This window comes from Podarcis bocagei (assembly GCF_964188305.1).
Source record: "Podarcis bocagei genome assembly, chromosome: 4".
Lineage (NCBI taxonomy): Eukaryota > Metazoa > Chordata > Lepidosauria > Squamata > Lacertidae > Podarcis > Podarcis bocagei.
In genome coordinates this window covers 85,957,415-85,977,774 of record NC_138128.1, presented here as the reverse complement: position 1 = coordinate 85,977,774, position 20,360 = coordinate 85,957,415, and the positions used below count along the sequence as shown (strand labels likewise).

The window sequence follows — 20,360 nt, the reverse complement described above, 5'->3', positions numbered from 1 at the left end:
CCTGAGCGAGCTGCACACCGGAGCCGGCAGACGAGCATCGGGCGCGTGCGTCGTGCGTCGTCGCGAAGGGTCGCCGCTTTCGGAGCCGCAGCCACCCGGTGTCGCAGCGCCACCTAATGGCCGGAGGTGCGACGAAAGGGAAGGAGAGCGCGCAGGTGAGAGCGCGGGGGGGGGGGGGATCCACCTACCAGCCGCCCTAGACCAGAGAAAGTTGTATTATTATTATTATTATTGAATTTCTACGGCTCCCAACACCCGAGGATCGCAGGGCGGTTTGGAACCACAACTATATTGCGCATTTTGGTACTTTCGTATTGCAAAATATTTTTTTGCTTCCCTACCTTTTCATTAATTAGCCCTTTGCTGATTAAACCATCTATTGTGGCCTTTTAAAGTGTGTGCATTCGTTTGTTCTTATGGTATGTATTTTTGTGTTTTTCTTTTTAATACTATTTTTATTAGTTTTCCAAATTATTACAAATCCGTCCAAATGACTTTAATGTAATGCAATTTCTTAAAATCAGGTTTCCCACTCCCGTTGCGAGCATACGTCCACCTCTTCTTCCTGTTGCCACAACTTCTTTAATATCCAGGTCATCTTTTAATAGTTGTTGTCCATTCTTACAGCAAGCTGCAATTTTTGTGTTTTTCTACTGTGTTTCTTCAGACGAAAGGCGGCATAGATATTGAATATATAACAGTCATCTATCAAATGAAGCTGTGAGATTAGCTGGCAGGCGAGCGGTGCCTTATGACAGGCAACCTTAAAGGGTTTAAAGCCGACGTTGTTTGTCCTCACGATACAAAGAAAAGCCGACACGCAGGTCAGCGATTTGGAAACGAGTTTCTTTTCTTTCTTAGTAAAGAGGTCACCCAGGCATCCGTACCGACACTCGGAAGTCTCTATGGTCGCCCGTCGATTTCCGTCGACGCGTTTTCTGTGCCCTCCCCTTTGGACGCGAAGGCACGCCTCCTTTTCCTCCGCGCGAGCGCCGCTATATGATTGGCTGCCGAAAGTTCCTTCCTTCCTTTTGCCGGAGACGCCGCCAAGATGGTGAGTTCTCGTCGGGCTCCCCCGAGTTCCCTGGGAGAGGCGGCTTCAATCCGAATTAGCCCCGCGCCATCCTTTGCCCGCTGGCCTTCGGAGCGACTGCTCTCCCTTCAACGGGGCTTTCTGGTTGTGCTGGGCCTGTTATTGGGCGGGAGGAGGGAGTTTTAGGGGTCCGGCTCGCGCTCTGAACGGCGCACCCCCCCCCTCCACCGCTCTGCTTTCGGGCTTAGTGTGCGGCCTGGTCTACCAATAAACGGGGGTGGCGGTGTGTGTGTTATATCAAAATGCCCTCTCCTGTATCAGCTTTCTGCCAAAGTGCTGCTGCTGTTTCTGTATCCCCAGTTTCCACCATCCCTTGCCGTGCTGGCCGGGGCTGGCGAGATTTGGGAATCTCAACCACTTGGAGGGCGCCGGATTTATGGAAGGGCTACCAGTTCAATGAATCGCTATTTTATCTTACTGTTTCATTTCATATCTGCCTAAACTTCAGAGGCAGGGTGGGGGTAGGTAGCAGTTTATACCCCTCCCTTTAAAAATAGATGAAATTTGTCACTTTAAGGTAGCTTCAAATCGTTGCACTGGCAGACATTAATACAAACGGTGTCTTGGAATTTGTTTTTTTTTGTTGCAGAACGACACAGTCACCATCCGAACAAGGAAGTTCATGACCAACAGGCTGCTTCAGCGTAAGCAGATGGTGAGGCAGATGTGTTAATACTTTTATTTGATTCATTCATAATCGTAGCCTAATTTTCACGTACATAAAGTTCTATGTCTGTGTTGAAGCTGAGGTTGGTAAATTTAGTGACTGCAGTGCTTTTCCTGGATTAATTAGTAATATAGCATTATATTTTGGGACGCTACAGTGTGTTGATCTGTTTTTGTTGCTGTGCTAATATATTGAGTTGCAGTTATAAGCAAAGTTTCTTGAATGGTTATCAAGAAGTTTTCTTTTAGATTACTAAAATATCTGATAAATTGTCATGCTCTGTTAATGTTATATTTTGGCATGATACTGTGGCATAGCAAGGAGTGCATTGGAAAGCTGGAATGGCCCAGCCAGTTTGTCAATGTTTCTATGTGAGGGTAAACAAGGGCTACTCAGATTTATCAATCTTTTATTCATTTATATGTTGAATGTATTGTTAACTTTCTAGTTCATAAGTTAATATATATTGGAACACCAGTGATCTCACCTTCCAACTGAAGCTACCTGTAATAGACTCTGAACTTAAGAATGCTTTGTACAGGAAGACTAGAAGCTAAAGAAATTACTAGCTATATTCCAGAATGTGGCAGTGGAACCTGAATTTTCCCTAACAAATGCTTCTGTATTGGTTTTCATTCCTGTGTTCAAAAGTTTATATTGCATCCTAATATATATGTCCCACACAGGGCATTGCTACCACTGTGTTAGGAGCAACTTGTACTCTGATATGCATGTTTTGCCTTGTGGTTTACACTTCTTGTGATACTGAAGCAGTCTTAAATGACAGAAAAGCCCTTAAAGTGCATTGCATATAAAGAAAACCAGTATAGCACAATCAGCTGGTGGAATTCATTCAATTTGCTATTTTAGATGTTTCCACTGCACCAGCACATTGGTTTGCCAGAGAGAACATTTTGCCGCACATGCTACTTGGGCTTCTCCCGACTCCTTGGAACCAATTTTGAGGGGAGGGAGGAAAGTTCTATTAAAGAAGCCCTTTTAAAGTTCTTCCACTGACATTAGGTGAAACCTACCCAGTAGATTTTTGCAGGACTGCCATCTGCACTATGTGCAAAAAGTATGTAAATATAAATAGGTTTTTTTATTGCCACCTGAATAACATCAGTGCTGGGGGACAGCTGGATTTCCGTAGAGGATGTTTAGGGCCTACATGTGTGTGACAAAATAAAGTAGCTCACGAATAGTAACTTTTGTGAAGCTCTTTGCATTCATAGGTCTCCCCCCCCCCATACATTAAAAATGTTTAATGTTTTGCCAATTCTGTATTTATAGGTGATAGATGTTCTTCATCCTGGAAAGGCCACTGTTCCCAAAACTGAAATCCGTGAAAAGTTGGCCAAAATGTACAAGACAACCCCAGATGTCATTTTCGTCTTTGGCTTCAGGACTCATTTTGGAGGTGGGAAGACAACAGGCTTTGGCATGATCTACGATTCCCTCGACTATGCAAAGAAAAATGAACCAAAGCACAGACTAGCTAGGGTAGGCTTCTTCGGTTCTTTACCTTGTTTGGACAGACTGGGGTGGTCGTGCCAAATGGTTTTTCTCTTTCTGGGACCTTTTGAAGCGTTTGTTCTGTTAAAATTGCACTCTTCCTTTTGAATTTTTGATTTTAAAATGGTATCTTAAACTATTCTTGTACTTAGTGGTATTAAGAAGGTTGATATTAATTACACCAGTATTTTATTTATATCTGTGTATCTTGTCCGTCCCTTCATTGCAGTGAACCTTTTGCATGCAAAGCAGATGCTGTGCTCAGTTGGGATAGCTAAGTTGGTTGAGCATCAGACTCTTAATCTCAGGGCTGTGGGTTTGAGCCCTACATTGGGCAAAAGATTCCTGCATTGCAGGGGATTGGACTAGAAGACGCTTGTAATCCCTTCCAACTGTGTACAATTCCACGATTCTCCCATGGTTAACTTGTAACAACTTCCTGTTCCTATAAATGCTTGCCATTACAGTCTGCTAGGAGCCAGTGTGGTGTAGTGGTTAAGAGCAGTAGACTCGTAATCTGGTGAACCAGGTTTGTGTCTCCGCTCCTCCACATGTAGCTGCTGGGTGACCTTGGGCTAGTCACACTTCTCTGAAGTCTCTCAGCCCCACTCACCTCACAGAGTGTTTGTTGTGGGGGAGGAAGGGAAAGGAGAATGTTAGCCGCTTTGACAATCCTTTGGGTAGTTATAAAGCGGGATATCAAATCCAAACTCCTCCTCTTCTTCTACTGAAATTGCCAACGTTGCCACTTTTTAGTGTGCCTACATACATCATGAGAGGCCTGGGTACCAAGTCTTGTGAGGAAAGGTTCAAATGATCTGGGTGTGTTGAGCCTGGCTTAGAGTTTAGAACATAACAATGAGAGCCATCTTCAACTTTTGAAAGGTTGTCAAATAAATGAGAGAGTGAATTTGCCTTATGTCGCTTCAGAGGCCACAACTTGAATTACAGTCGTACCTTGGAAGTTGAACAGAATCCATTCTGGAAGTCTGTTCAATTTCCAAAACGTTTGGAAACCAAAGCGCAGCTTCTGAATGGCTGATGGAAGCTGCGGAAGCCCCATCAGATGTTTGGCTTCCAAAAATAGTTCACAATCTGGAACAGTCACTTCCGGGTTTGTGGCGTTCGGGAGCCAAAATGTTTGAGAACTAAGCTGTTCACAAACCAAGGTACGACTGTATTGGGTTCAAATGAGAAGAAAAAGCATTTTACAAGCTGTTCAGTATTGGAGTCAACTGCCTTGGAAGCTGGTGGGCTCTGCTTTGTTACATTTTTAAGTAGAGACTGAATGTCCACCTACCAGGGATGTTGTACAGTGGTACCTCAGGTTACGAACTGTTCTGCTTATGAACGCTTTGGGTTACGAACTCCGCAAACCCGGAAGTAGGTGTCCTGGGTTGCGAACTTTTCCCCGGGATATGAACACAATCTGCTTCTGGGGCCACGGGAGGCCTATGTAGGGAATGCACGCTTCAGGTTAAGAATGGACTTCTGGAATGAATTAAGTTTGTAACCTGAGGTACCACTGTAGTGGATTTCCTGCATTGGCAGCAGGATTGGACTAGATGTCTTTTGAGATCCTTTCCAATGCTATGACTGTCCAAGGTTAAATGCCAGTGTGTATTTACTTTGCTTTCCTTTTACTAGCATGGTTTGTATGAAAAGAAAAAGACTTCAAGGAAACAGCGTAAAGAACGTAAGAACAGGATGAAGAAAGTCAGAGGAACAGCTAAAGCAAATGTTGGAGCTGGCAAGAAGGTAAGTTCAACCCATCAGTGCTCATAAGCGCAGTCATTGTTGTAACTATATTGGATGTTTCATGACAAAAATAACCTTTTCCTTTTCTTTCAAATTTCAACTTTTACTTCTGGATTGCAGAAGGTAACGCTGAGATGCTGCGTAGTTCTTAGCTTCTCAAGTAGTTTAGCTTTTGTGCATCTCTTATTACTTAGTAGATAACAAAGTAAAAAGGTAACAGTACCTAGTCTCCAAAGTCTTCATCTGAAGATGGAGTGTTTTGGAGTGTCTTTTTCCCACCCTTTCCCTCTTGCGTAGCTAAAGTAGATCTTGCCTGACCCCATCCTGTCCTGCCTTACCCTCCAAATGGCAACTACTAATGGCAACTAAATGAGACTTGAAATGTCCCTCAGTAAAGTGGGTACAGGTAAATAGAAAAACACTTCCTGGCATTTAATGGAGTTGAAACGTGGAGCATTCAAGTTGAATACAAGTTTTGCTTAACATATAACAGTGCAGAAATCAGACTTAAACCCAGTAGGCATTTTTAACATAAGCATGGTTTAAATTTGGATTTTAAATAGCCTCGAGTTCAAACTTTTCATTAAATGACTGACTTACTGTAAATTCAATCTTTTGATTAGTAGTAATCCTTTACTTTCACCTTTTTTCCTACTTTCTTGGGATTCTTGTTGATCAGAAATGAAGTGCCTAGCAGGTACCGAGAATAAGCATGGATGTGATTGCGTGTCTTATGCATCACTTGCTTGACTTCCTAATGCTCCCTTGCTTTGTCTGTGTGTTTTTGCTTTGGAACAAAGTTTTCCTGCCTCTATAGATTTTAATTTCCAGTGGGAAATACTTTGCTGTAGTATCAGGCAGGTTTGTAAGCTTAAATGTGCTGTAGTTAATATACAACATGTATAAATTGAGTAGCATCCCCCGTATTGAGAACAAGCGTGGCCCTAGATGTCTAAAATGTATGTTGCATGTTCTCACTTAGCGTGCAACAACCTTCTTGAAAGCGTGGTGAAGTTTCATGCTTCAGGCTAACCATACATCAAGGCAAATATTCTGCTTATAAAAACACTACATTGCGGGCTGAATTCACATGTGAGAACTGCTTATAGCTGAACAAGTTGGTAACTAAAACATTCGAAATCCTGTTCCCTTCTGTTGAATGGTGAGGATTTAGTCTTTTTTTTTTAATGCAAGTGGCAATTCATACACTATAAAAACTCATATTGTTCTAGGCTTTAACTTTTATCTGAGGCTTTCAAATAGTTAAATGTACCTCCTGCTTCACCACAAGCACAGAACAGTCCCATTATCCAGGTGTCCCCCACACTGCTTCAGGTGCAAGACTGCATCTGCTTAAGGAAGTCTTCACACCAGCATCCTTGTTTCTCCTTTTCTGTGATGCTACACCATGAGCCTGCCTGCTTCAATATTGGCTTACAACCATATGAGAACAAATAACATAGGTTTAGGCATCACAATACCTTCACAAGGCACTTTCCCTATCTCATAGATTGTAAAGTCTTCCTTGGAACTGTTCCATTCATGTATAACTTAAAGTGAAACTTAACGACACTGCTGATGTGCCTGTAAAGGTGGAAAACTGAGTGGGGATCAGGACCACAAACCCCTCAGTTTATCTATACTTTCCTGTATTCCAGTGGCTGCTGAGCTATGGAGTACAGTCATACCTCGGGTTAAATGTGCTTCAGGTCGAGCATTTTCAAGTTACGCTCCGTGGCGACCCGGAAGTAATGGAGTGCAGACGCTTAAAATGACGTCACTTGCATGCGCGGAAGTGGCGACACGCACAGACGCGTGTTACGTTCTACTCAGGATGCGAACGGGGCTCTGGAACGGATCCTGTTTGCATCCAGAGGTACCACTGTAGAGAGGAATATGGCCTGATGCTGTTACATAGTGTGGCTCACTGCTGCATATTAGCAATTGCATATTCTAAATATAATTGCAAATGCACACAAAGTATTTGAATCCTTGTATAGTAGACCTTATCGTACCACTTAGGCTTGTACATTGATGTGTGTTTATCTAGTAAGTGTCCTGGTTTTTTGTGAGAAGCTTCTTTTTAGTAGTGGGAGGCAAGGAATTGTTCGCCTTTTGTCTAGTTTGCAATAATCCCCCTTAAGTTGCGAACAACTTACCCTTAACCGTGGCAAACTGCTTCTTAAGCTATTCACTTGACAAGCAGCCAGCTCCTAAGCTACCTGTGGCTATTTTCTCTCACCTTCAAAATCGTCCTGCAACTTGACTTTTTCTCACCTAATCCTTTGTGTTTCATCGCTGTACTATTTATGCTGCAAACTTGGGTCTTGACACAACTGAAACAGGAAGCCTGCTAATAAGATTCTGGGCCTGATTCTTTAGTTAGCCCAAGGCTACAACTAAAATTAATTCTGTATACATGTAAGGTATGGAAATAGGTGCCATCCAGTAGTGTAAAAACAATGGTACATAGCCTAAAGGGGTTGTCTTGTCTTTTAAATGAAAATGATGTGATTAAAGATGTACTGACATCTTTTTCTCCCTTTCTTACAGTGAGCCAGCAGTGGATTTTAACAGGTAAAAGTACATCCATCCTTCATTGCTGAGGGACCTGCTTATTGCTAGTCTCTTCAGAAGTTCATTCCTCCTAAAGGCTGTCTGATAACTGATGGTTAACTTCCTTCATTGGGGTTCTTTAGAAACCTCCTTTAGGTACATGTCACAGTAACTATCATAAATATCTGCAGCAGGGAGTAGTTCTTCCTTGAAGGGTATTGTGGGCACAGCCTAACTCCTCCCATCTTCAAGGGTTGGGGAAAGAGGTGGGCAGAGCAGTCAAAGCTAAAATGCCCCCCACAATATCTTCAGAGTCTTCTGAACAGTTGGGGCAACTGGCTGGATTGAAATTGCCACACAATTGAAAAATCCCTTTTAGACATGCTTGTCAAAATTTATTTACTTACAGTTGGTGGGGGGAGAATTCCTTAGCTTTATAGAACGAACGTATATTTAGTGCACGATATTGACTGACATTCTCTTCCCTTTCCTTTACAGAAATTAAATTATCCTGGCAGAAAATATATGGAGATTGTACTGTTGTGTTGCATTCCGGTCAAATAAATTCTGTGAAAACTCAAATGATGGGCTCCTAGAATTTACTTGATAAATGTAGCATAATTCAGATCTGTAGGTTAAAAAAAATAAAGAAAAGTATCTCTTAATGTTGCCCTGGCGGTTAATCAGATTGGAAGGTCTTGTGCCTTGAGTAGGGATTGAGTGGGGAATTATGCTTTATGCATAAGATGGTTACACTAGCCTAGAAACATACAGCCAGAGAATTGGCTTGTTGGATCAAAACTCAATGTGAAATTCTGACCTTGTATGCTGCTTTCATTAGATTTTATAGGTCACAGTGGTACAATTGACAGTACAAGCAACAAGCCATCAGAATTCCTCTGTATGCCCTGCTCCCCCAAATATCTCCTGCACAACCCTCCCTGTGTCGACTCTGCATGTAGTTCTGCCCGAGACCTAGTTTTTCAGGGAACTCCCTATTTTGTTTTGTTTCTGCTTGCTACTTTTGTCTCTTAGTCAGCTTTCCTAGTACTCCTTCCCACCCATAATATACAGCTCCTCTCATCTTTAGTATTGTGAAGTTTCCTCAGCCTCAAAGTTATATAAGCTGCATAATAAGGAACTACTGATGTAAATGGCAACACTTATTTTTTTTCTTCTCGCCCTGCCTCAAAAGTTTCCTGCAATGCTTTGTGATAGTGCAGAGAAGTGGTTTTCAAGCAGTTTGAGGAACCCCAGGGTTCTTTTGAGAGATCCATGGTAGGTACACACGCTTCATTGAAAGATTCCTCCACACTACAGATGTACCTTGGTTTTGAAATTTAATCCGTTCCGGGAGTCTGACTCCCAGAGCAGTTTTAAAACCAAGGCGCGGCTTCCGATCGGCAGCAGGAGCCTCCTGCAGCCGATCGGAAGCCACACTGGACGTTTGGCTTCCAAAAATCATTTGAAAACCGGAACAATCACTTCTGGTTTTCGATTGTTCAGGAGCTGAAACGTTAAGAGTTTGAAGATGTTCGGCTTCCGAGGTTCTACTCTACTGCAGATCTTTCTGCAGTGTGCAATTACAAGAGAGTGATGTGTTCTGGGTCTCATTCTTTGGTTATAGCAATGAGGACTAGAGACTTGTCAGTGCCTCCAACTTGAACTGTCACAGAACACGCCTTTAAAAATTCTACGCTGCAGTGGGTTTCTCAGGCTGACGCTCAGGTGCTCCTTAGCAGATGAGCTGATACAAAAGGGGTCCTCTGAAAGGATATTTTTAAAATCACATGGAACATGAAGAAAAACATTCTCGATAGGGAACTCAACCTATAACTTCCTCAGCATTGGCGCAATCTCTTCAGCAGCTGCAAGAGTCTTCACTTTCTTTTTTTGAAAGTGCTTTTCAGTTGATGGGTCTGATGTGGTAATGATGCCTCTGGGACCTAATTACTAAGAAAATGGCAATTAGCCCTTCACACCAGATTTTCCCAATGTGCTACCTCTTGAAGTGTCTCACTCGTGTCAACATATTTGGGGTAGCTTTTCTGCTGAGAAGGAAACGGCAAAAAAAACCCACTGAATAGTTATTTATAGAAGAAACAGCTTCTTTTTGACATGTGGTCGGTGTATTTTTAGGTTTTAAATTTGTTGAAGCCAATGTACTTTCTGTTTGTGAGTTCACATAAATGGAAGTGTCTTGCTCCTGAGTTCAGGAATTACTAGATTTAGTAGTGTCATGTTTCCTGTCAAAACAATGCTTTGGGTTCAATATGTTGCCGTGAGAGCAGCTTAGAAAGATTTCCAACTTCTTTCAGGGAAATCCAGCAGGTAAAAAAAAGTTTTCCCCTGTTACTGCATCTGTATATGGGTTAATATGGCCTGTCCGGTTAGGTCTCAAGAAGGTTGCTGATGTGTGATGCTCTGAGGTCTTAGGCTACTGTGGTACAGCAAATGACTTCTGACAAGTTACACCTCTTGGAAGTGTATTTCCAGAGGAGGGATCAAAGCAATAGTTTTGGAAGATGTTGATTTTTTAAAAAAGGAAATTCAGTTTATTACCCCTGCAAGGGTGCCCTCGTTCATTGTCTCCTCAGACAGAAGGATGCTAACCTCTTTTTCCCCTGCACACCAAAAAAGACCTTTTGATGTGCTCTTGGTAAACATTTGGTAGTACTGTATGCCAGCAGTAACGCTGCACAGAATAATTGCATGAGGACAGGCTGGTTAGTCTTTCTTATGCAGTTCAGAGTCCCAATACTCGCTTCCACTAGCAGTAATATTAAAAACAAACTTTGACTTGCTGTTGGTGAAACATTGCTCAACTTCACGTTCGTAAAATGTAAGCTTTATGAAATTTATAAGCCATGCTTTGAATAGCTGTATTGGAAAATAAGGCAGGAAAGGTTTAAAAGACACTAAAATGCAGTTCTGCTTAAAAGAAGCATTTTGTATTCTGCTAGTTGTCACTAGAGGGAAGTGTAACCACAGCAGCTAAAGCCAAAGAGGCAGTCTCTCTTTAAATAATACTGCAGAAGGCACGTTCTCTCCAGCAATATAAAACCATGGCTTCACCTCCCCTCCCCTCCCCCAAATGTTGCTGAATTCCAGCTCCCGCCAGCATGACCAATGGGCAGGGATGATGAGAGCCGTCCAACAACACCGGGAGGCTCCCAAATTCTCTTTCTCTATACAGTGGTACCTCTGGTTATGAACTTAATTCATTCCAGAGGTCCGTTCTTAACCTGAAACTGTATTTAACCTGAGCTACCACTTTAGCTAATGGGGCCTCCCACTGCCGCTGTGCCGCCGGCACACGATTTCTGTTCTCATCCTGAGATAAAGTTCTTCACTCGAGGTACTACTTCCGGGTTAGCGGAGTCTGTAACCCGAAGTGTTTTTAACCTGAGGTACCACTGTATTAAATAAAGCAGAGTGGTCGCTTTGTTGTATTCTTAAAAAAATAATGTATTAATGTTTCATCCTTATTCCACAGTATTAACGGCTTGAATAAACATATTTAAAAGGGTCCAATGGATTTGGTGCAAAGTCAAATTGGACTCTGTGTAAATAAGTTATTGGCACCTGCCAATTCAGAGGAACATACTAGTGTAGCAAGCAGTATTTCCCCCACAGGCACAGCTTCTGTGCAGAGAGCTAAAAGACAGATTGAAGATCAGGAAAAACTTGCACAGGGCCTAGGACAGGAGGAGAGTTGTGGTACAACTGGTAGCATAGCGCTCTCCCACTTATTTTTCTATGGTGGTTGGTGGAGGGGAGGGCACTTTGGCTTCAGATACCTGAGAAATAACCATTTGCATTGTGGAACCTAATCCCTGTTTCAGCCTAATCTGAGGGAAAAGTCAAGAGGGGTACAATGCGATGAGGGTGAACTTTTGCAGTGGGTGGTGTTTTGCAGCCATGGAGGCTCCCAACGTTGAGAAGCCTCCTTGGATGCAAAGGGCTCTCATGAGAGAGGGTGAGCTTGGGAGGACAGGCAAAATAGCTCTGCCGCATTCAACCAATGCCTGAAGAGGATGCTTGAGGTGCACTGTTTGCTGTGAAGAGGTCTAGCAGTGTGCCTTTTCCATTCTCAGTACTGTAAGAGGAAGGGCTTCATCTGGCACAATTCTTCCCACCTAAGGAGTCCTCTCCAGGCATGGGCCTCATGATCCTGTTTAACAGCGGAGTTTCACAATAAAGGATGAAGTATTTCAAGAAATGGAATATGGCCGCCCCTGTGGAAACCCTTCCTGTCTTGGAGATGTTAAAGAACCAGATGATCTCCCCAGATGAGGAGTTGGTAAACTTAGTGAGGCACAGACTCGTGCTTTCATCCTTTCTGATTTTTAAATGACCATAGGAATTTATGGTGTTGCAAGATCCATTAGGCAAATCTTTCTGATTTTACCCCATGCTAACTGAGCATGATGGGATTTGTAGTCTAATACAGACGGAGAGCACCAGGTTGGGGAAGGCTGTTCTAAATAGTATCAGAAAGGACTGCTATTATGAGCCAAAGACTGTTATAAGCTGAGATGATGGGTTCTCTAAGAGAACTTACTGAACATTCATCCTGATTTGCTCACACAAAATTTACACAGAGGTTAGATTCAAAGGTGGGTTTGTTGTGCCAGGGTGCCAGAGTGCAAAGCTAAATTTCCAAGTATGCACTTTAATCTCTCCTGCAAAATGGCGACAGTCTGGAGATGCCCCATATCTGCAAGTTAAGAACAATTTTGTGGCTATGGGGATAGAAATGTGGTGTAGTGGTTAGGAATGTAAATTATGAGGTTCAAATGTCAGCTCACCCATAAACCTCTGGGATGCCTCTCATCCTGGCCTGCCTTACAGACTTTTTTAAACGTTCGTCAAGGACTTGGTTTGAAGATTTTTAAGAAAGAAATGGAAAAATCAAAGTATTACAAACAATTCTATGTCTCTCCTTTTCACATTCTCCCAGTTTGAAAATCAAATGTGTTCTTCAGAACAAATGTGTGTTTAAAGCACAGCCCAAATAAGTATCAGCCTTTCATAACCTGGATTTAAAAACCCCACAACAACCCAAAAACCACGCTGAGTTTTGCAAGCTTCGTGCTGTGATGATACTGTGGGTAACCCTTTTTCCTGTGGGAGGTGAAGCAATTATGTGGAAGGTATTGATGAATTGGAGGCTTTTAATGCTGCTCCTACTGTGTGTTGAAGACACCTTCATATCTCCTGCTGACCTTGCTACATCTGTCATCTGCAGAGGCTGCAATCTTAGTGATAGCTGCCCTACTTCAGGCTTCTTTGTTAAGGCCGGGTCTTGCTATCATCTTATAAGGTTTTTCACATTTTACTATTTTTAATAGACTGCCTTTGAACGTAGGTTTTCCCCCGGACTATTATCTGTAGAGGAAGCGCAATTAGAAACGGCGAGGTGGTCAATATTCCTGCGGCTAACTTTGTTCCGGGACGCAGGTGGCGCTGTGGTCTAAACCACTGAGCCTTGGGCTTGCCAAGCGGAAGGTTGGCAGTTCGAATCCCTGCGACAGGGTGAGCTCCCGTTGCTCGGTCCCAGCTCCTGCCAACCTAGCAGTTCGAAAGCACGTCAAAGTGCAAGTAGATAAATAGGTACCGCTCCGGCGGGAAGGTAAACAGCATTTCTGTGCACTGCTCGGGTTTCGCCAGAAGCGGCTTAGTCATGCTGGCCACATGACCCGGAAAAACTGTCTGCGGACAAATGTCGGCTCCCTCGGCCAGTAAAACGAGATGAGCGGCGCAACCTCAGAGTCGTTCGCGACTGGACTTAACTGTCAGGGGTCCTTTACCTTTTTTAAACTTTGTTCCACCGCAACTTCACTGTCCGTTTCGTATTTACAATCATTTTACAGAAATGACTTGGATTATTAGAAAATAAAATAAAAAATAAAATGTAGAGTGTCTGAGGGGTACTTACTACAGGAGAACTGTAGAAAGCAAATTATGTCCTGGTGCTGCTATAGGCTTGAGGCAATGAAAATTTTTGCTTAGCTTGTTGAGATGCGTACACTCAGCAGAGCAAGGAACAAACCCAACTCGGCAAAGTACAAACCTAGTTTCAGACCTGTCTGCATTCCTTTTCTTCCCCCCGTGCTTTGAGAGGGCCCCAGTACTCTTAGAAAGCAATGCAATGACTCAGTGTGAAGTGATGCCTCCTTTCAAGAAGCAAACATGAACCAAGGAAGGGTCATACTTTCTTTGCATGATGGAGCATTCAGTCTTGTGGGCCATGGCCGCTTATCAACTGATATGAAACATGTCCCAATTTTTAGACAGTTCTCGAAAGCACGTCAAAGTGCAAGTAGATAAATAGGTACCGCTCCAGCGGGAAGGTAAACGACGTTTCCGTGCGCTGCTCTGGTTTGCCAGAAGCGGCTTAGTCATGCTGGCCACATGACCCGGAAGCTGTACGCCGGCTCCCTCGGCCAGTAAAGCCAGATGAGCGCCGCAACCCCAGAGTTGGTCACGACTGGACCTAATGGTCAGGGTCCCTTTACCTTTTTAATATCGGGACTCCACTGTCAGAGGCAGTCTATCTGCATACCGGTTGCCGGCTATTGCAGGTAGGGAGAGTGCTGCTTGTGTTTTCCCCCACTGGGGCTTCTGGCTGGCCACTGGGAGAAGAGGATGCTGGACTAGATTGGTCTTTGGATTGATCCAGCAGGAGTCTTCTGATGTTGGACTACTTGTATGCCAAATTTCAGGCCCCTGGGTACCCTCAAGATGTTGTGAGATTTACAAAAGGGACTAAAATACATTTTCAATGGGAGCAAAGCAGGTATATATCCAGCAGGGGACTCCATAACTCTGCAACAAGGAACGATTGCTTCTAATATCCAATGGGAGGATGTATGTGTGTTTGGGGAGAGAGGGCTTAGCAGAAGGATAACAGAACCTACCAATCCATGATGAAATATTGCCAATTGAAAGCCTTTCTTTTTTATATTAAAAAAAATGCTATTAAAAGAGTTTCATTTGTTCATTTTCCCCCTCCCCCATCTCTCCCCCCCCCCCCGGCAGCAGCAGATTGATGGGAATTTTGTTTACATTTTGAAGAGCTTTGTTGAGAGTTCTTCACATGCAAAGTCTACTGAGCTCCCTTTGCAGGGAATAGTAGCTTATTGAAATGGAGGCGCAGTCCCTAAAGGAAAACATACTTCATTTGTAATGAACGTTATGTCTGCAGAAACTAATGGCACAACCTCCTCTTCGGTTTATGCGAAATAAAGCAGGCCATATGCTGCTGCTTTTCAGAGTTTGGGGTTTTTAATTTAAATGTTGTTTAATGAATATTCAAGCCCATTTGCTCGAAAGTTGTATGTGCATATGTGGTTTTCTCGTCTCTCCCACCCCACCATTATGTTTTCCCATCCTTACCTAGAGGATTAAGCCATTAGAACCAGGGTGTTATCACACACACACACACACACACACACACACACACACACACACACACGGTGCTTCCTCCCTGAAACTTGGGATATGCAAATGCTAGGGCAGATGAGAGAGTGAATAAAGGCATTCAGTGAGAGTCTAGTGTCCCTTTTTTCTTTTCTTTGTTTTGTCATTAAGGCGGAGAGGAGCTTATTTTGACAGGCCCAACCACCATTTAAAGCAGAGAAATATTCTTGGCACCATCACCACAGCAGAGTTCCTTTGCCATACCTTAACACCCTGTGCTTTCTGCTGGTTGGTGGTTCAAATCCCCACCACGGTGGTTCAAATCCTATGTCCCAGCTCCTGCCAACCTAGCAGTTTGAAAGCATGCCAGTGCAAGTAGATAAAGAGGTACCACTGTGGTGGGAAGGTAACCGGCATCTCCGTGCGCTCTGGTTTCCATCACGGTGTTCCGTTGTGCCAGAAGTGGTTTAGTCCTGCTGATCACATGACCTGGAAAGCTGTCTGTGGACAAACACCAGCTCCCTCGACCTGAAAGCAAGATGAGCGCCGCAACCCATAGGCACCTTTGACTGGACTTAACTGTCTAGGGGTCCTTTACCTTTTTACCTTTCACCCTTTCAGAAGGTGTACCTATCCTGAGTTGCACCTAGGGTGTTTGGGCTGTTCCTCCAGGACTGATTGTGCAATGCATCAACACACTATCAACATGAAAAGGTGCATCCCTGTCACCTTCTAATTGAGCATCCATCCTGATTTGCTTGCAGGGACATTACACAGCAGTAGGCTATTTGATTTGTTCTGATTTGTTTGTGGGGAAGTTGGATAATGTGTCTAAGTGAGGGTCATATCCTGCACATTCCAGTGTATCGTCCAACCCTTTCATTATTGAAAAACTCTGATGTTTGGATGAAGCAGGTTTGTTGTGTGAGACCTTCCAAGCAGCTAGAGTTGCACACAACATGTATTTGGCATTATGTAATTGAATCCCACCTGAAAACCCTGACAGTCTGGAAATGCCCAGTGGAGATTGAGAACTTGCCTGCTGTCCCCAGTCACTATGCATTGATTGGCTCCATGTACCCAGTCATTGCATCTGTTAGCTCTCCATTCTCAGCTCTCAGCCCAGAAAAGGGCCCCCAGGCACACACAATTTATGTACTTGTGAGCTACTTGTAGACACCTAGATTCTGGGCACAGAAAAGTCCACTTTAGACAGTCTTCCATGTCTATAGATAGGGGAGAAGGACCATGTCTCCTTGCCTCACCCTCAGCTAGGGACAGCCATATCCAAGAGTTTCAGATTTTTCCTATCTGAAATTCAGTTTGCCTCACTTCCACATACATTTGCAATTCTTTTTTTAAAAAAAGACTGTAGGAAAATGCAAATGCATTTTTCTCCACGTGTATCATAATATGTGAACTTGGCCTAATGTATACATTTGGCAAGCAATTTTCTCTAAATGGAATTCATTTGGGTTCATTCTTTTTGCTAACAGGTGCATTTTAATGTGCGCTTTCACCTTACATGTGCCCCCCCCCCCAGTTCACATCTTTTGGATGGAGAACTGCTTTGCGAAACCTGGAGAAGCGCTAGGTTTGAAAGATTGCTGCGTTGTGGTTCACCTGTTGGATGATGCACCTAACGTGATGCAAACACATGTCTCCCCTACCCTTCCCATCAGCTCTGCCTGCCTTGCCCTTCACCATCCATGCTTGGGTACAGCGACGGATTTAGATACAAGCTAAACAAGCTATAACTTAGGGCCCCACTCCCTTGCCCCCCCCTAAAAAATTGGAAAAAAAAACCCCTGGATGTACATTTCCAAAATATAAGATAAAAAACAAATAAAACAAAACCTACATACAGCAATAGTGTTTTGTGTTGTGTCAGCTCCTATGATGTAAGCAATGGGCCCCGCCTGCTAGCCTGCTCCCTAAAATATCACTGGTTTGCTCATTTCTATATACAGGGTGCCTACATTCTGCATGGACTTTTCGACAATTACTTTGATAAGATACTGTACATATTTTGTTAAGTGCAAATGGCTTTAGATGCCTATTAGGTCCAAAAATTACCATATAGCATATATTCAACACAAAAAACAGTGACATTTTGTTGTTGACAAAGGACAGCTGGACATATAAGGGGCCTCATTACCCTCAGTAGCTTAGGGCCACATCAGACCGAAATCTGGCCCTGCTTGGTTACAACACTGCAAAGGGAGGAGTTTATGTGTGTGTCCTGTCCTATGTATGAAACCCTTTGCAGATGTCACACAGAATGCATGGATAGGGCTGGATATCAGGGTTGGGACCAAGAAACCTGGACCCACTCTGCACTTACTCTGAACACATGGAAGACTGTCTATAGGTAACACCTGCATGTGGAGGTGCAGGGCCACTGGGAGTGTGAGTCTCCTTCTACACACGATGGTACGCACAGATTATTAACAGTCCTTGCCTGGTTGCCCCTTGCATTCCAGATCCTCCTATGATCCTATTCCTTTCGTGGTTGATCCAGCTAAGCTAAATGTGCCTTGGTTTGATCCTCACCGCCAACAATCTCCTCTGAAGCAATTTAATGTGATGGTTAAAGCAAAAAGCTACTTTGGCTATTCTTTTTATCGATTCTAGCCCACCTTTCCTTAACAGAGCTCAAGGTAGGGAGCATGAATGATCCAAGGTGGTCTCCTATCGAGGTTCAGCAGAAGGTAATGCTTCACGGGTCCTTCAGGCCATGCACTGGACTGGAATGATTTGATTTATGGATTTCTCTCGCGTGCCATCTTGCCATTAACCACATTTACAAACGCTCTGTGACAGTAAGTGCTCCCATTGTTGCTTCTGAAAATGCCCCGAGCTAGTTGGGGACAGAAAGCCCACAACCAGGATGGAAATCTACTCAGACGCTCCACAACCACAACGAGGACTAGGAACTCTCATAATGTTAACAAAGCAACCCTGGAACAAATACCAGGCAGCTAAACCTATGCTATCTCTGATCTTAAATTATCGCCAAGCTGTGTTCCTTCTGTGAGAGGCAACAGAAGTGGGGGAACTGTGGCAATCCTGATTCCCAGCCTCCCTGAGCCCAGATTATGAAGCTTCGAGGATGCAAGGCAGGGTGGGTGGGAATACTTTAAAATGATGTTTATTTGGCTCCTCTGCCGTTCCTCGAGGAGTTTTCTTCTTCACCTTTCCTTGCCTCACAACAAACACAGACGAGCTGAGGGAACAAAACAAACACTTGATCACTTGATATGATAACCAAGCCCTTTGGAGACGTGCGGCATTAAGTGTGGCGGCAGCCTGTTTTGTGACAAACTTAAGGCTCCCGCGACGGATGCCACACTTGGGGGCTTTCTCATTCCGCTTCTTCCAGGGTTGTCGCATTAATGCTAAAGTGGGCTTTACATGCTTCTCGCAGTGAAATCTTTCAGCCTCTTCCTTAACTCTGTGTAGACAAGATGAAAGGGACTGTCGGGAGCAGTTGTACTTCACAGTAGTAGCCCTCAGGATAAAGATGAGGCTGGTGACAACCTGTCAGAACACGGCGCTCCTGTTTACATGCGGATAAAAGAGAAGGGATGCAAATGAGAGAGAGAGAGAGAGAGAGACGAAAACAAAACCTGTCTGGTGCTTGGGGCAGAGTTGTGGGATTTTGCACACCCCTAGCAGCTAGGTAATGATCCGCCCGCCAGCTCACAAGCAATTTCCATAGAAACAGCATATGGTCTATTGACCATAATTGACTATTGGAAATGCCTCCACAGTGCTCTCCATCTTCAAAACAACCACATGATGATGATGATGATGATATTTTGCCCTGGGCTCTTTTGAGAGGAAGGGAAGGGTAAAATAATAATTAATAAATAAAACATCATGACTTCCATGTTCTTACTATTTCTAGACAGCTTGATCAATGCCACACCGGCAAAACTAACTTTAGACAAAAGCATTGGTTTTTAGACGCAGGAATAGTTAACTACCAAGTCCAGTGTATTTTTTTTAATGGTTGTAACATTGTCTTTGCTTCCTTCCAAGGGTTAAATTACTGCACGCAAAGAGGGGCCACGTAAACACAAAGGAGTAAATCAAAGTAATTTAGCAGCTTTGGTTTTAACTTCTTGAGAGATCAAGGGCTTCCAAACTCCTTTGTATGGCTCCTGGTTTTGGCTAAGGCCCGCAGCGGTTCTCCACCTGTGGGTCCCCAGATGTTGTTGGACTACAACTCCCATCATCCCTAGCTAGCAAGGCCAGAGCTGAGGGATGATGGGAGTTGTAGTCCAACAACATCTGGGGACCCACAGGTTAAGAACCGCTGGCTGGGGGTTTGGATCATGGCTGCCTTCCTGGGCCTCCAGCAGATAATATCTTAGCAGTTCCAGTCGGTATGATAGTGGAATCAGGCACCTATCCTTTGGAGCAGCCTCCCATAAGCTGTCATTCTGCATTGTCTTCGAAAGTGTGGTGTAGTGAATAAAAATGATGTATCTCTGTTCAGCCATCAAGTTTACCTCAGGCAGCTAGGAATGTGTGAATCTCTGTCTTGGTTTTCTTCAGTTCCTCGTTTTTTCTCACTTAAGTTCAGTCCTTCACAAGAGTCTTTAAAAAAGAAAAGAAAAGATAAAGATCATGCCAATAAATCAGCCTTTTTCAGTGCGAATTTCTCCTAATACACGTGTGCAATTCTGCCCAACACAAACATTTTTGCAAAACAATGATATTGTGCAATAGTTTCAGCAATATTTTATGCACACTTCACTGCAGTACATACACATTTTTGTATGTATTACTTAGCTAGAGAACTGCAGTGCAAAATTCAGAAAAGTGCAAATTTTGAGGGACAGCTGTCTTTAGGTTCTCATATCCTTTTGGGAAGTGTGAATTAGTAGGAGTCAAATTCCCACCTCATCCCTATGCTCAACCAAACCTGCCACATAGGTTTATGGTGAGAATAAAATAAAAAAAATAAAAAAGGAAATTGCACTGAACACCTTAGATGCAGGGTAAGCTGATTGTGATTTTATGCATATATAGATTTTGGTGCCGAGAAAATTGCTGCCTGAGGCAGCCACTTTGCTTAGGATGCTTCTGACTCCTCCCCATCTTCAAAATTAATATAACATTTGTGAAGTCGAACACTGGGCAAAGGATTTGGGACATAATGTTCAGACGGCAGATTGGGAAAGGTTATGGAAATCAGATTTGAAATTTACGGCTTCTTGTACATTGAAGGAAAATTATATGAAAATAATGTACTGGTGGTATTTGACTCCTACTGAGTTAGCAAAAAAGGGGCGCGGGTGGCGCTGTGGTCTAAACCACAGAGCCTAGGGCTTGCCG

The 20,360-nt window shown here is 43.5% G+C and overlaps 1 protein-coding gene and 1 long non-coding RNA gene across 3 annotated transcripts; one reads left to right on the top strand and one right to left on the bottom strand.

The window, feature by feature from the left end:
• The first annotated feature begins 1,597 nt into the window (after positions 1 to 1,597).
• RPS24 (ribosomal protein S24) lies at positions 1,598 to 8,171 on the top strand. Of its 2 annotated transcripts, XM_081191949.1 has the most exons (6): positions 1,598 to 1,748; positions 3,054 to 3,263; positions 4,923 to 5,033; positions 5,713 to 5,730; positions 7,587 to 7,610; positions 8,088 to 8,171. In XM_081191949.1, exons 1-4 carry the CDS (start codon positions 1,716 to 1,718, stop codon positions 5,716 to 5,718), a joined length of 360 nt encoding a protein of 119 aa, XP_081048075.1. In that variant the 5' UTR covers positions 1,598 to 1,715; the 3' UTR covers positions 5,719 to 5,730; positions 7,587 to 7,610; positions 8,088 to 8,171. The 2 variants fall into 2 exon arrangements, with proteins under 2 accessions (XP_081048075.1, XP_081048076.1); XM_081191950.1 differs by lacking the exon at positions 5,713 to 5,730.
• A 9,978-nt stretch (positions 8,172 to 18,149) lies between these two features.
• On the bottom strand, positions 18,150 to 19,615 carry LOC308585826. Its single transcript, XR_014007599.1, has 2 exons — positions 19,532 to 19,615; positions 18,150 to 18,573 (listed from the first exon to the last, which is right to left on the bottom strand). It is a non-coding gene; the product is annotated as an uncharacterized lncRNA (long non-coding RNA).
• Positions 19,616 to 20,360: the final 745 nt, after the last annotated feature.

What these genes read in the sequence shown, in the direction of transcription:
- RPS24 (XM_081191949.1), top strand. Translation starts at nt 1,716, where the DNA reads ATGACCAACAGGCTGCTTCAGCGTAAGCAGATG. An exon ending in TGCTTCAGCGTAAGCAGATG is followed by an intron (nt 1,749 to 3,053) that starts GTGAGGCAGATG and finishes CTGTATTTATAG; the next exon opens with GTGATAGATGTTCTTCATCC. An exon ending in CAAAGCACAGACTAGCTAGG is followed by an intron (nt 3,264 to 4,922) that starts GTAGGCTTCTTC and finishes TCCTTTTACTAG; the next exon opens with CATGGTTTGTATGAAAAGAA.